At 48.6% G+C, this 15219-nt stretch overlaps 1 protein-coding gene across 1 annotated transcript in view; it reads left to right on the top strand.

Moving 5' to 3' along the window:
• The window catches only part of TEX14 (testis expressed 14, intercellular bridge forming factor), a 91527-nt gene that overhangs the window by 53819 nt on the left and 22489 nt on the right, over positions 1–15219 (top strand). Inside the window, exons 15-21 of the mRNA XM_066364718.1 lie at positions 369–472; positions 4291–4416; positions 4625–4701; positions 6831–7112; positions 8370–8470; positions 10449–10568; positions 12333–12408. Coding sequence (XP_066220815.1) covers positions 369–472; positions 4291–4416; positions 4625–4701; positions 6831–7112; positions 8370–8470; positions 10449–10568; positions 12333–12408 — 886 coding nt within the window. The remainder of the gene's footprint in view (positions 1–368; positions 473–4290; positions 4417–4624; positions 4702–6830; positions 7113–8369; positions 8471–10448; positions 10569–12332; positions 12409–15219) is intronic.

The raw sequence follows: 15219 nt of genomic DNA, 5'->3' as shown, positions 1-15219 counted from the left end.
TTTTCTGAATATATTCTAAATATATTATTGGTGACTGTGCCATTTTTCTGAACATCTGTTACTCGGGCCCAGGACCCCACCACAAAGCCTGCACCTTACTATAGCACAGGGGAAAGGTTTTCGATCTTTAGTGTCCGTTTCCTCTGCTCACTTCCCACTTGTGCCCTGTCTGGACTGAATTTCTGGGGGCCGACAGAATGTCCCCAGGTAAGAAGCGACTTACTCCATTTGGAACATGTGAAAGGAAGTTGTCTCGGTAGGTCTGGTTGTCTCCACACATAGAGCAAGAATGGCTTTAAAAACAGAGTAGAGAGTGAAGAGGATAATTCCTTCATCAAAGCACTGAGACATGTTTACTGCTTTTCAAGCTGCCAGCTCTTTGTGGCCCTGGGGAACGGAGCACAGGTGAACGTCAGCCCGCTCCAGGGGCCAAGGACAGTTTGGAAAGAAGTAGGAGCCGAAATACCAGCAGGTGGGTCAGCATTTTATTGTTTTTTGTGTCATGCCTTTAGACTCCCTTGTGACCCTGAGGCCACTGAATGATCTTCTATGTCTCATGACAGAGAGTCTGTGAGTGACAAGAATAGTAACACCAACAGATCTTGGCAGGTTCTCTGTTAAGTGAACAAAAAGAGCAGTGTAGGCCTGACCTGTGGTGGCGCAGTGGATAAAGCGTCAACCTGGAAATGCTGAGGTCGCCGGTTTGAAACCCTAGGCTTGCCTGGTCAAGGCACATATGGGAGTTGATGCTTCCTGCTCCTCCCCCCCTTCTCTCTCTCTGTCTGTCTCTCCTCTCTCTCTCTCTCCCTCTCTCTCTCCTTTCTAAAAAATGAATAAATTTAAAAAAAAGAGTAGTGTAATGGGAACTTTTAGGCGACATCAGAGCTAAAGCACCTGACAGGTGAGCCAGACAGAACTCTTCAGCTGGCAAGGCAAAGCATCTTGTCTAGCCAAAGCTGCCTGGCTGGTTTTTCTTACACAAAGAAATGCCAAGTATTCCATCTGCAAGTGCTCCAGAAACCAAACTGGTTCAAAATAGGTGTCTCTTACCGGAGGGCATAGGAGGGGGTGTCCTGGTACTGTGCAGCCTCTGACTTCCAGCCCGATCAGGAAGAGAGCGAGCTTCAGCAGTCACTAGAAAGAGAGCCTATGTTTATGCTGGGTTTTTTTTTAACTGCCATATTTTTTTTTAAATTATTTTATTTTATTTTTTTACAGAGACAGAGAGAGAGTCAGTGAAAGGGATAGATAGGGATAGACAGACAGGAATGGAGAGAGATGAGAAGCATCAATCATCAGTTTTTTGTTGGGACATCTTTTGTTGTGACACCTTAGTTGTTCATCGATCGCCCTCTCATATGTGCCTCGACCGTGGGCCTTCAGCAGACCAAGTAACCCCTTGCTCAACCCAGCGACCTTGGGTCCAAGCTGGTAAGCTTTTGCTCAAACCAGATGAGCCTGCGCTCAAGCTGGCGACCTCGGGGTTTCGAACCTGGGTCCTCTGTATCCCAGTCCGATGCTCTATCCACTGCGCCTCCGCCTGGTCAGGCTGTACACTGGGTTTTTAAGAACTTAGGTAAAACTAATTTTATCTTGCATAGGGGGAATGACTAAAGGAGCAATAAATGTTTTTCGAGATAGACTAAAATGTCAATTTTAGTTTTCCTCTTTTGTGGTTAAATGGTAACATTTATCCACAACTTTGAAATTAATTCTGGAAAATAAAATTTTGGTTCCTTCCCTAAGTGGTGACTGAGACTAATGACAAGAGTCTGCTGCTCCTTTTGTGTTGGTAAACGTGTACATTAAGAGAGAATCGGGGAAAAGGCCCAGACACTAGAGCATAGTGTATTTTACCTTTACAAAGGGAGTGATGGAAGAACTACCTACCCAACATCAGAAGGGTCAGCACTCATTGCTGACAGAGCAGCTGGGCTGCCGGGATTGCCATTAGACGACAGAGCGAGAGCAGGGGCTGTGGCCTTCCCTGCCCAGCTCCGCCCTCTTCCTCCAGAAGAACAGACAACAGCCTGACCAGGCACAGTGGATAGAGTGCAGGACTGGGACACGGAAGACCCAGGTTCGAAACCCCGAGGTCGCCAGCCTGAGCGCGGGCTCATCTGGTTTGAGCAAGACTCACCAGCTTGAGCCTAAGGTCGCTGGCTCGAGCAAGGGGTTACTCGGTCTGCTGTAGCTCCCTGGTCAAGGCACATATGAGAAAGCAATCAATGAACAACAATGAAGAGTTGATGCTTCTCGTCTTCCTTCTGGTCTGTCTGTCCCTATCTGTCCCTCTCTCTGACTCTCTGTCTTTGTCACACACAAAAAAAGAACAGACAACAGACCAAAGTAAAGTTTAACATTTTGCTACCATCCACCTAGCCTTTTATGGATATATCTTGATTCCATCCTGATTACATTATTTTACTTATAATGTATTATTATATCCCGATTTTTCACTTTACATTAGAACATGAGCATTATCCCACGTTGTTAAGAACACTGTTGTAATGTAAACTGATTTTGAAATTGTTGGATTTCACCCATCGTTGAATTAATTTTATTTATTTATTTATTTTATTATTATTTATTTTTTACAGAGACAGAGAGAGAGTCAGAGAGAGGGATAGACAGGGACAGACAGACAGAAACGGAGAGAGATGAGAAGCATCAATCATTAGTTTTTCATTGTGCGTTGCAACACCTTAGTTGTTCATTGATTGCTTTCTCATATGTGCTTTGACCGCGGGCCTTCAGCAGACCGAGTAGCCCCTTGCTGGAGCCAGCAAGCTTGGGTTCAAGCTGGTGGGCTTTTGCTCAAACCAGATGAGCCCGCGCTCAAGCTGGTGACCTCGGGGTCTCGAACCTGGGTCCTCTCCATCCCAGTCCGATGCTCTATCCACTGCGCCACCACCTGGTCAGGCTATTTTTTTTGGTAAGAGAGGGAGAGACAAGAAGGGAGAGAGATGAGAAGCATCAACTTGTAGTTGTGGCACCTTAGTTGTTTGTCAGTTGCTTATCATACATGCCTTTATGGGGGGGGGGACTCCAGCCTAGCCAGTGACCCCTTGCTCAAGCCAGAGACCTTGGACTTCAAGCCAGTGACCTTTGGGCTCAAACCAGTGACCATGGGGTCATGTCTATGACCCCACGCTCAAGCTGGTGACCTTGGTGTTTCAGGTCAGTGCTCTATCTATTGTGCCACCACCGGTCAGGCTTAAAGATTCTTGATAGCTGTTGTTGCCAAATTGGTCTTGAAAGAAGGTGATCAGATTGACCTTTCCAATGCAGTAGTCTCTGCCCTCTGGTCCTGTGGGAGAACAGGGCATCTGGATAACAGGGAATTCATATACATGCCACAGATCACACATTTTTAACAGTTTAATAGCTGGTAAAATATATATAATCATGGGATAGTTAGAAGAGTAGAGACTCCCTTGTTTTGCCAACAAGGAAACCTTGGCCCAGAGAGATTGAAGTTTGCCAGTCAGCCAACCGGTGGCTGGTCAGGGTCTAGAACTCAATGAAACTAGGCTGAAAATCTCTGGATGCCTTTAAGATCCCTGATGCCTTAAGTCCATCTTTATGAATGTCAGTTATCATGCTACCTCTGATACGCACGTTGGCCTGTTACCAGAGAACTCTGATCAAAGGGCAGGAGCCATGACGGAAACATCACTTGTGTTCTGTGGCATTGAGGGGGAAGAAGGGGCTCTGCGATAGCCTCAGGACCAGCATCCTGTCCGGTGAAACTGCATTTCAGTTATGGGTTTCTTCTACTTAGGAAAATTTTTTTTTTTTTTTCATTTTTCTGAAGCTGGAAACAGGGAGAGACAGTCAGACAGACTCCCGCATGCGCCCGACCGGGATCCACCCGGCACGCCCACCATGGGGTGACGCTCTGCCCACCAGGGGGCGATGCTCTGCCCATCCTGGGCGTCGCCATGTTGCGACCAGAGCCACTCTAGCGCCTGAGGCAGAGGCCACAGAGCCATCCCCAGCGCCCGGGCCATCTTTGCTCCAATGGAGCCTTGGCTGCGGGAGGGGAAGAGAGAGACAGAGAGGAAAGTGCGGCGGAGGGGTGGAGAAGCAAATGGGCGCTTCTCCTGTGTGCCCTGGCTGGGAATCGAACCCCGGTCCTCCACACGCTAGGCCGACGTTCTACCGCTGAGCCAACTGGCCAGGGCTACTTAGGAAAATTTTGCAAGAGCATTTTTATCTTGAAATCTGAACTTGTAAACAAACTAAAAAACACTAGAGACCTTCTAATCCAGTTCTTTCATTTCTTAGCCAGGGAAAGCCTGCAGATTCCAGTGCCCACGCCAAAGTGACACAGCTGAATAGTGCCCTGCTCGCCATGTCCAGCCACCTGAAAGGACCTCCAGCGATATCTATCCCTGTCCAGAACTCTGCCAGGTAAGGAGTCTTTCTAGCTTCAAGTTGGCAAGTTGGATAGTCTGGCGCCCTCTCGTGGCAGGTAGGAGTTAGTGCAAACCCAGAAATGGCTCAAAGAGTGGAGCACAGTCCTTTGGGTGAATTGGTGGGCTCCGGGTTGTGTCAAGACTTGAGCAAACTGATGTGTCTGTATCTACCCTGCTTTTCCTCCAAAACACGTACAATTTAGGATTAATATGGACTCTGTGTCTTCTGCCAAGTTAAGAAATAATGAAGATGTTGGAAAAGTACACTTAGAATGGAAAAGTGAGTATAAAGTCTTGGGTTCTGTTGGCCAAAATGAAATTTAAAGTCTATTTCTAGCCTTTTTTTTATTTTTTTACTTTTATTTTTAATTTTTTAATTTTTTAATTTTTTTTACAGAGACAGAGAGAGAGTCGGAGATCATTAGTTTTTGTTGCATATAGTGACACCTTAGTTGTTCATTGATTGCTTTCTCATATGTGCCTTGACCGCGGGCCTTCAGCAGACTGAGTAACCCCTTGCTCGAGCCAGCAACCTTGGGTCCAAGCTGGTGAGCTTTGCTCAAACCAGATGAGCCTGCGCTCAAGCTGGCGACCTCAGGGTCTCGAACCTGGGTCTTTGGCATCCCAGTCCAACACTCTATCCACTGCGCCACCACCTGGTCAGGCCTCCAGCCTGGTTTTTATCTCTAATACGCAACCTGTCCTGCACTGTCGACTTTCTGTTAGGTCACTCCATTTGAAAGTAAGGCCTTTCTGATTACTGACTGTAGAAGAGAAATACTTTTTCCATTTCTAGACCATAAAAGAACATTTCTAGTATATATTAATGTATGTTACAGAACAAATGTACTGAACGATGTAGATATTTAATATATAACATTATCAAAGTAGAAAACATGCAGTGTCACTCTCACATACCCTGTGGGCATTATTCTCTTGTATCAGTAAGTAAACTTAAAACAGTACACTGTCCATTTAAAAAAAAATACTGGCCCTGGCCGGTTGGCTCAGCGGTAGAGCGTCGGCCTGGCGTGCGGGGGACCCGGATTCGATTCCCGGCCAGGGCACATAGGAGAAGCGCCCATTTGCTTCTCCACCCCACCCCCTTCCTCTCTGTCTCTCTCTTCCCCTCCCGCAGCCAAGGCTCCATCGGAGCAAAGATGGCCCGGGCACTGGGGATGGCTCCTTGGCCTCTGCCCCAGGCGCTAGAGTGGCTCTGGTTGCGGCAGAGCGACGCCCCAGAGGGGCAGAGCATCGCCCCCTGGTGGGCAGAGCGCCGCCCCTGGTGGGCGTGCTGGGTGGATCCCGGTCGGTCGCATGCGGGAGTCTGTCTGACTGTCTCTCCCCGTTTCCAGCTTCAGAAAAAAAAAAAATACTAATGGTAGGTGACATTAACAAATTGGATCAGCCTGACCTGTGGTGGTGCAGTGGATAAAGCGTCGACCTGGAAATGCTGAGGTCGCTGGTTCGAAACCCTGGGCTTGCCTGGTCAAGGCACATATGGGAGTTGATGCTTCCTGCTCCTACCTCCCCCTCTCTCTCTGTCTCTCTCCTCTCTAAAATGAATAAATAAAAAAATCTTTAAAAAATAAAAACAAAACAAAGAAAAGTTGGATCAAAGCACAAACATGTATGCACACTCTCAACATACGAACTCACCGTGACCTGGAAAGGCTAACAGACTCAGAGAGAACTCTGTAGGATCTCCACAGACTGGGGGCCTCAGGGGTCATCTTTCTGTGAGACCCTCACAGCAGGCAGGTCCATCTGCAGGTGTCTTGCTGCCAGAATTCAGCAACAGGGGCCGTAACTAACAAACTCTTTGCCCTTTCCTCACTCTCATCAGTTCTCCCCTCTCCTCCCGTTCAGTGTAACAGTGTGAGCCAAGGGTGATGCAATTATTGTGACAATCTGAGCTATGAGAGTATATAGCTCTTTAAGAACCAAGAGCTTTTGTTTCCAGTGTTCACGGCACTGTTTTTTATTTTTTATTTTTTTAATTTTTTTTGTATTTTTCCGAAGTTGGAAACGGGGAGGCAGTCAGACAGACTCCCGCATGCGCCTGACTGGGATCCACCCGGCACACCCACCAGGGGGCGATGCTCTGCCTATCTTTGGGCATCGCTCTGCTGTAATCAGAGCCATTCTAGTGCCTGAGGCAGAGGCCACAGAGCCATCCCCAGCACCCGGGCCAACTTTGCTCCAATGGAGCCTTGGCTGCAGGAGGGGAAGAGAGAGACAGAGAGGAAGGAGAGGGGGAGGGGTGGAGAAGCAGATGGGCGCCTCTCCTGTGTGCCCTGGCCGGGAATCGAACCTGGGACTCCTGCACGCCAGGCTGACGCTCTACCACCGAGCCAACCGGCCGGGGCCACGGCACTGTTTTTAAATATGACTTTCTCTTGTGTCCAGTGGAGGTGAAAGAAATGGCAAAGAAAGCAGCAACCGGGGAGCTGGCCGTGCCTCGGTGGCACCCTCCGAGTAGTTTGATTTCAAAGAACGAGGCTGAAAACCAGCCGGATCTCTTCCCGCGGCCTCCCAGCAGGGACCCTGCGAACGTGACTTGGTGGCGTGTTGTAGACTATCCCAGGAAAAGTGATGAGCCAGGAGGGCGTGGCAGGTGTGACAGAACGGCCAGCAGTGACCACAATAGTGACCAGCATGGCAGACAGCCTGTGCCTGGAAGCTTCACCAGTAAGTTCAGCTGGAAGAATTGGGATCGGTGAACTCGATCAAGGTATCAGCTCTCAAAAATAAGTAAGCCTCCTGGCATTCCTTTCCAACTGTCTGGGAACCCTGAATTTCGGGGGAAAACAAACCCTTTTGATTCCACATCCTTCTCACAGGTAAAGAGATCCAGACACTCATGAGTTTTTCTCTTGGGGAGCAGACCCATTTTCTCAAATGAAGTGAAATAATCTTCATACCCTGACCTTGGTTCTGGCTGTGACCTAGCAGGGAATTAACCGTTCCTGCCCAGGGGCAGTGTGGGCAGCCAACCCTGCAGCTCATTTCTTTGCATTGTATGTATGTATGTATGTATGTATGTATGTGTATGTATGTATGTATTTAGCAAGTGAAAGACAGGAAGGGAGAGAGATGAGAAACATCAACTCATCGCAGCACTTTAGTTCATTGATTTCATTGATTGCTTCTCATATGTGCCTTTGGGGGGGGCTAAGCCAGTGACCCCTTGCTCAAGCCAGTGACCTTGAGTTTCAAGCCAGCAACTGTTGGGCTCAAGCCAGAGACCATGGGGTCATGTTTATGATCCTGTGTTCAAGCCAGCGACCCCACACTTGAACCAGCAACTTCAGGGTTTCAAACCTGGGTCCTCAGCATCCCAGGCTGGTGCTCAGTCCATGGCGCCACCTCCTGGTCAGGCTCTGCATTGCATTTTATGCTGAAAAAATTCCACTCGCTCCCAGCTAGTCAAAGGCAGAGGAACCTTTGGCTGTTATCACTTTATAGATTTGTGAGTTAAAACTAAAGGCTCTGTGTTTCTACCTGGTAGATTGCTTGCAATCAAGGCGTGGTATGTTATTTCACAGTTGTTTGCAAGTCAGAGGAAGGTACATCTGAAATGATCATTTGTTTTAGGTAGAACATCTATTGGCTTTTTTTCAGTATTTCAAATCTATTCCTTGTCAAGCTTCACTTTTGTTTTGTTTTGGTTGTTAGTTTATTTTGTTGATTACATTCCACAAATCAGTGGAATTCAAGCTTCACTCTTGCGTGGGTGAACAAAGGGTGATGGTGCAGGGCTGCATGCGGGGGCAGGATGCACTGACAGTCCCGCTCTCTACACTGGGCCTGGCCTGGCCGTATGGGACATGGCGCCCTTAGCAGAATATGCAAATGTCTCTTCTGTCCCGCTGCCCGTTGTCCTTCCCTGCCTTCTGAAGAGCACTGAATGACTGACTGTGGCCCTGGTTGTGTTATAATCATTAGGTATCAGGCACCTGTGCCCCAGAAGAAACGAGCAGCCTGAGCTTAGTGAAGTTTTTCCAGCAAGTTCGGAAGCATCTGCGGCCATTGAGAGACCTTGCAGTGTAAGTTATATGTTCTGGGGAGCCGAGTTGAACCCAAGGACCTACTAACGCAGAACTGAGTTGTTGTTAGGTATTATAACGTTGAAATGATATCTGCGGTGTTTCTTTTGTTGGAGTATGTGTCCTCATGTCTCTGACATGAATGAAGAAGTATAGCTCACTGTGTATTACTTTTTTGTTGTTGTATTTTTCGAAGTGAGAAGCGGAGAGACAGAGTCCCGCATGTGCCCGACCGGGATCCACCCAGCATGCCCACCAGGGGGCGGTGCTCTGCCCATCTGGGGCGTCGCTCCATTGCAGCCAGAGCCATCCTAGCACCTGAGGCGTAGGCCACAGAGCCATCCTCAGCACCCCGGCCATCTTTGCTCCAATGGAGCTTTGGATGCGGAAGGGGAAGAGAGACAGAGAGGAAGGAGAGGGGGAGGGGTGGAGAAGCAGATGGGTGCTTCTCCTGTGTGCCCTGGCCAGGAATTGAACCCGGGACTTCCACATGCCAGGCTGACGCTCTACCGCTGAGCCAACCAACCAGGGCCGCATATTACTTTTTTTTTTTTTTTTTTTTGCGTATTACTTTTTGAGTCAGTCCAGCTCAGCGTTGTGTATTGTAGAGCTTGGGGGGAGCACACGCAGGTGTCAGATTCAGCTCTGGCTCTTGTGCTTCCCATCTAGCCAGGTGGGCAGGACCAGCCCTGGAACCATAGCACGTGGTTAGCTACTCAAGTCCCCAGCAGGTGACTGAGGCCAGCCTGGAGAAGGAGCAGAGCTGGGACCGTGAGGGGAGGCCCTGTACTGGATGGCCTCTAAGACCCACAGTCGGTTCTCAGCTCAGCGAAGGAGTGTGTTCAAGCCTGACAACTGTGTCTCAGCAGGGGCAGCGGGGTTCGGTCATTTTCTAACATTTGTGTTGAGGGGAGAGCTTCGCTTTGGGGGTTAATGCGCCCTCGAAGCCTGCGATTGGGTCACCGTCCAGACAGATGCAGGAACCACCATGTTCTGTCATCACTGACATGGGGCCACAATCACTGAAAGGATAGGAACAGTAATGGAGAGTGGGGCAGTGTAAAGATACAATTGTGATAACATTTTAGGTCTTTAGAGAACATACTATTGTAATTTATCATTGCACGTAAATCGCTGTCAGGATAATTTATTCCTCCTGTCGCGGGATGGCTGGAAGGACGTGTCATCGTAGTCAGCTGGCGTGGCTGGAGAAGCAGGCTGTCGGGAGCAGGCGCAGGACAGCAGGCGGGCTCGGGAAGACGCTTCAGTTGGATATGAGGAGTGCAGGCGGGCAGCTGCAGAGTGCCCAGGAGGAGGAAGTGGGGGGCGGGGTTGGAGTCCCGGGAGTAACGCACAGAACCTCTGCAGAGGGGGGCTGAGGTGGGGGACGGACACACCAGTGTCCGCCATGTGGAGACCGGGGCCTGACCGCAGAGCAGTCAGCAGCCAGGGGAGGGCTGGGGCCGAGGTGCTGAAGAAATAACTGTTAGGTTCAAGTTTTTAATTTTTATTTTTACTGTTGAGAATCCATTGCTATTTTTAAAATCACAATTCTTCACTCGCCTTTAAACTGTAACAGCACCCGAGGGACTCCAGCTCTGAGCAACCTCAGCCTTCTCCTCTCGAGGACGAGGCCAGCACATGGTCTGTGGCCGCAGGCCTGAGGATCAGGGTGTGTGGATTCATTTCCCAGCTCGAACGGTCTGGGCCCTTTTCTTCCTGGGGTTCTGGAGCGGAAAGGTTGCCCACCCCCTGCGCTCCACTGTGCAGGGGCAGGCGCTGAGCCTCGGCACGTTCTGTTCCCAGCTCGCTGTGGGGGCAGGGCAGAGGCCGGTGTGCAGGCGGGCGGCGGGCAGCTCAGGGTTCGCCCTGGCTGCTGACTAGTTTTAGATACCCCGTTACTGACACTGCATCCAACTGGAGAGGAATTCTTTACAATGGACACCAACTCAAAAGGGATTTTCTGCATTACTAATAGGACCAGTCGGGGCAATCAGCTTGTTCACCAGAGTCTTCTGAGGACATAACAGATGAATTTTTCACTCCAGAGAATGAATATTTTTACTCCTCGACTGCTCAAGGAAATTCAGCTCTAGAGGTAAAAATGTACAGTTCCGGGTAAAGTACATGTTTAGCTTTCTCCACTGCCTTATTCTTTCTTAATTATTTTCATTGAGGAAAAATAACTTACACATTGGAAGTATATAATGTCGACTTATCAGTGTTTTCATGTGCTTTGGAAATACATCTGCAAAATAAGACTTTTGCAAATAGAGCTCAAATGAAGTTTCTGCCAAATTTGTGGTTCCTGCATTTATTTGTACAGCACTTTGTACTTTTTTCCAAAGCACTTTCTTTCATGTTAGCTAATTTACATATTCTTTCTGGAGGCAGAGAAGAAGGTCTGCTGTTATTCTCCTGTGCAAAGAGGAACTGGTGACCACAGATGTGGGCAGTTAGCGCTGGCCTGCCAGGCGTTAGTGCTGGGGCGCAGGTTAGAGCAGGGGTCGGCGAAGAGGAAGCTGTCCCGTACGCCAGGGTTTGTCACGAATTTGCTTCGCTTTTACTAGAACCAATTTGTACAGCATATTTTCATTTATAAAATGAAGCTCATCAGATTCTCTTATTTACTTACATCATTTCTACCTCATCTCCCCACAAATTGCCACCTCTTTTTTTTTTTTTTTTTATCAGGATAGAAAGTGGGGTAGAGGAAAGGGAGGATAGTACATGTCAGTCACAGTGTTTGACTGACAAGAAGGATTCAGTGATGCATCAGAAAGCATCGCTTCCCCTTGTCGGTACTTCCGAGAACTCAATCAGACCAGTTTTCCATTATTAACCCTTTAAACATTCTTGATTTTACTGTGAGCAGACTGGGAAATTATTAAAATCTCGAACCAAAAGATACACACACGCACATATATGCATATGCACACACATACATATGTATACACACGCACGCACATATATGCATATGCATACATACACACATATGTATATATGTGTACACACATGTATATGTATATACGTGTAACATATACATGTATATAAAAAGTATAACAAAAAAAAGTGCACAGATCTGAAGTGTTCAGCTCATGAACTTTCCCAAACTGAATACATTCATGTAACTGGCACCCAGATCGAGAACCAGCACCTGTGTCGGTCCCAGAAAAGACCCACTTTGTGCGTCCGCCCTGTCACTGCCTCCCCTTAAGGATGCAGAGTTCTGGCTTCCTACCCCAAGGAGTAGCTTTGCAGTCTGGGCATTTTCCCAGCTCTTTGGCTCCCCTGATACAGCTCCCAGGAATCAAAACATCTTTGTTGGAAGGTTGGGGTGAGAAGGGTCTAACAATGAAGGGAAGGGCACCTCGCTCCTCACAGTGAGAGGTGGCGGGACGCCTCATGGTCAAGGAGGCGCACACAGCACAAATGAGTTCTTAGTGTCTGCAAAGCAGATCTGTTCTTTTTCTATAGAAGATGCAGGGATATTATAAAGATTTTCAAGGCTTAAGAACATCAGGAAATTCTCTCTTGACTATTTTTTTTGGTTTGTTTGTTTTGTTTTGTTTTTGCAGCAAGTAAAGGAAGAATTTATGGGCTACAGGAAGGTTAGAGAAAAGGAGACAGGTTTAGGGGGTCAGCCTGGGATGAGCTGTCGCTGCCACTGCTCCCCTGGTTGTGTCATGGGGGCCCTTAGAGCTGAGGAGAAAGCGAGGGGCAAGGAACACGTGCCTGAGGGAAGAAGAGGAGAAGGAGAAGGGGGAAGGGAAAGGCACCGGTATACCCAGAAGGGAGCGCGCCATCTCTCACGACCTTTTGATGATTTATGTGCCTCCTTTGAACCTCCTTTCTTTTGCAGACCTCAAGTCCCGTAGAGGAGGACTTCGAAGGAATGCTAGATGCATACTCCCAACACCAAGGACATCAAAGCTCTGGTAACAAGCCAGTAGGGCAGAGTCCTCTGAGCCCACTTGCCTTTTCCGGGCCTTTCATTGTACAGAGGAGAAAGCCGGGGCTCCTGAGTGCCCTCATTAGAACGACCTCCTGCCTGTCCCTCACCAGCCGCAAGACATATACACATCACGTTATTTATAGCTAGCTCCCTTTGAGTTCTTTTTAAAAAGATTTTTATTTATTGATTTTAGAGAGAGGAAGGGAAAGAGAGAGAGAGAGACAGGAACATCGATCTGTTCCTGTATGTGCCCTGACCAGGGATTGAACCAGCAACCTTTGTATATTGGGACAATGCTCCAACCAACCGAGCTATCCGGTTGAGTCTTCATGACATGTGTTGTAATTGCTGCTTCTTCTTTTCCTCTAGTCTTTCACTAGATTTCACGCTCCTCTGTGGCACATATTAGGTATGCATTTATCTTTGCTGGGCTGACCTGAAGGATTTTCCCAGGCCACACGGCTAGTTATTGATACAACACAAACTGGAACTAGGTTTCCATGTCCTTCTCCACCCCAAAAGGCAGAGTTTCACCATCATTTTCCTTTGCTTGCTAAGCATCTTAGCGAAGAGTTAGTAACAGCCACTAGGCAGAATCAGCGTAATGCCTTTCCCTTGGGAGGCCTTAGGTTCTATGTAGCTTAGCAACTGCTTTCTGTTTGTTACCTGGGAAGTTGACCTTGGATCAGCGGATAGGGTGTGGCACAAGCCAAGATTTAAATGTACCACTGGTTCTGATACAGACATTTAAAAAACTGTATACTTTGCTCTTTTAAGGTATGTAGCCATCTATTTTAAAACCAGAGTTATCCACCTACAAAGCCATGTAGCTGTCCATTTATGTCTCAACACTTTTTTTAAAATTATTTTTTATTTTTAAAAGAGAGAGACAGGAAGGGAGAGAGATGAGAAGTATCAACTTGCAGTTGCGGCACTTTAGTTGTTCATTGATTGCTTCCCACATGTGCCTTGATGGGGGGGGGGGGAGGCTAAAGCCGAGCCATTGACCCCTTGCTCAAGCTGGTGAGCCCACACTCAAGGTCCAGGACCTTGTGGCTTTGGACCTGGACCTCAGTGTCCCAGGTCGGAGCTCTGTCCACGGTGCCAGGCCACCACCGGTCAGGCGTGCCTCAAGACTCAGCCCAGCCAGGCAGGGTGGGTGCGGGCTCCGCACTCCCTTTCTCCTGCTGCACACTCCGGCTTCCCCCTCCAGCCTGGCCCAGGCCCCAGTCACAGTTGGGAGCATTTCAAGAAGCTGTGTGCTCTTAGATGAACAGTTAAATCCTCAGGATAACATGTACTAAAAGTCCCCAGGCCTAGGTCTTGGGCCACCCACTTTTTCCTGCGGAGGTTCTGCCCGTGATCGTTTCTGAGTGGGCCTGGCCTGCACGTGGCCACTGTGCTGGTGTTTGGAAGAGGGTCGGGTGGAGTAGAGAAGTGAGGCAGGCAGGTCAGGAAGCCTGGGCCAGTTTGGTCCAGACATCTGCGGGGCATGAAGAAGGCTGGTTCCTCCTGTGTCATTCTTTCAGTCTCTCTCCCCCCTGTCCCACTAGGGCTCTGACATATAGCCCTTGCACTGCAGGTGTTGAAACAGGGGTAACAACTGGACACGTGCTGGCTTCCAAGCCCAGTTCTGCCACTGCTTTTCTTTCTACGTGACCTTGGGCAAGTCACTTCACCCCAGGACCTTACTCTCCCATTGTGTCAAGTAAAGGAGATGGTTAGCCTCTAAAATCTCTAAATGCCCCTCCTGCTCTAAATTGTGCTTATTAGGAACTTGTGGGTGCTTTCTGGATATTTGAAAGAGGGTCAGGAAGAACAGCCCCAGCCTTCACTGGTGGGGTTTCAGAGCTCCTTGGTATCTGCTAAATGCGGCGTTGTTCTTGTGCGCCTGCCTATCCATTGCCCAGCAGGCTACCTGGCCATAGGAATGGCAGGGCAGCATGAGCATTTGCCAGTAGGGCAGGCTGTTTCGTCCGCTTCTCTGTAAATCACAGCAGCACGGGGGAGGGGAGAGAACACGGATGCCAGCCCTGTCTGTCCGGAGGTCTGCACAGCATCTTACTGAGGACTGGGGAGCAGTAATGTCAATCGCTTGCTGCCAAGGGGAACAGAAGACAGTTGAGTTAGCTCCTTAGTACTCAACACCCCACCTCCACTCCTTAAGTGGTATTTGATGGCCAAGGGGTGCAGTTAGCAATGGGAAAACTCAGCTAATGGTCTTTTCTATTTGGAATCTACTGAACAACCAGTTCTTGGTTTCAACGCCCCCTGGTGTCTGTTGACAGGAAGCAGGTCAGTTTGCCTTCCTGAAAAGACAAAACAACATTTGTCCCCAGAAATAACTGTGTGGTTGTAACTGTGGAAGGCCAGTAAATGACTTGATTGTATTCTGAGTGTCAGAGTTCTCCCGCCTGAGCAAGGAAAATAAACGTTCAGAGCAGAAAGCTCTCCTCCAGCACTCAATCCAAACCCATTAGGAGGCACTTCTGTTTGTCCAGAGTGTTTCTTTTTATTTATTCATTTTTTTTTTAGAGAGGAGAGGGAGAGACAGAGAGAGACAGAGGAGAGACAGAGAGAGAGGAGAGGGGGAGGAGCTGGAGCATCAACTCCCATATGTGCCTTGACCAGGCAAGCCCAGGGTTTCGAACCGGCGACCTCAGCATTTCCAGGTCGACGCTTTATCCACTGTGCCACCACAGGTCAGGCCCAGAGCGTTTCTCAGTCTGGACAAGACCAAGGGAAATGGAAGGGGATGCAGAGAATAATTCGGACTGGCAGAAACTCAGTACAG

The sequence above is a fragment of the Saccopteryx leptura genome, chromosome 2 (genome assembly GCF_036850995.1).
Source record: "Saccopteryx leptura isolate mSacLep1 chromosome 2, mSacLep1_pri_phased_curated, whole genome shotgun sequence".
NCBI lineage: Eukaryota > Metazoa > Chordata > Mammalia > Chiroptera > Emballonuridae > Saccopteryx > Saccopteryx leptura.
This window is presented reverse-complemented; position numbering and strand designations above follow the sequence as displayed.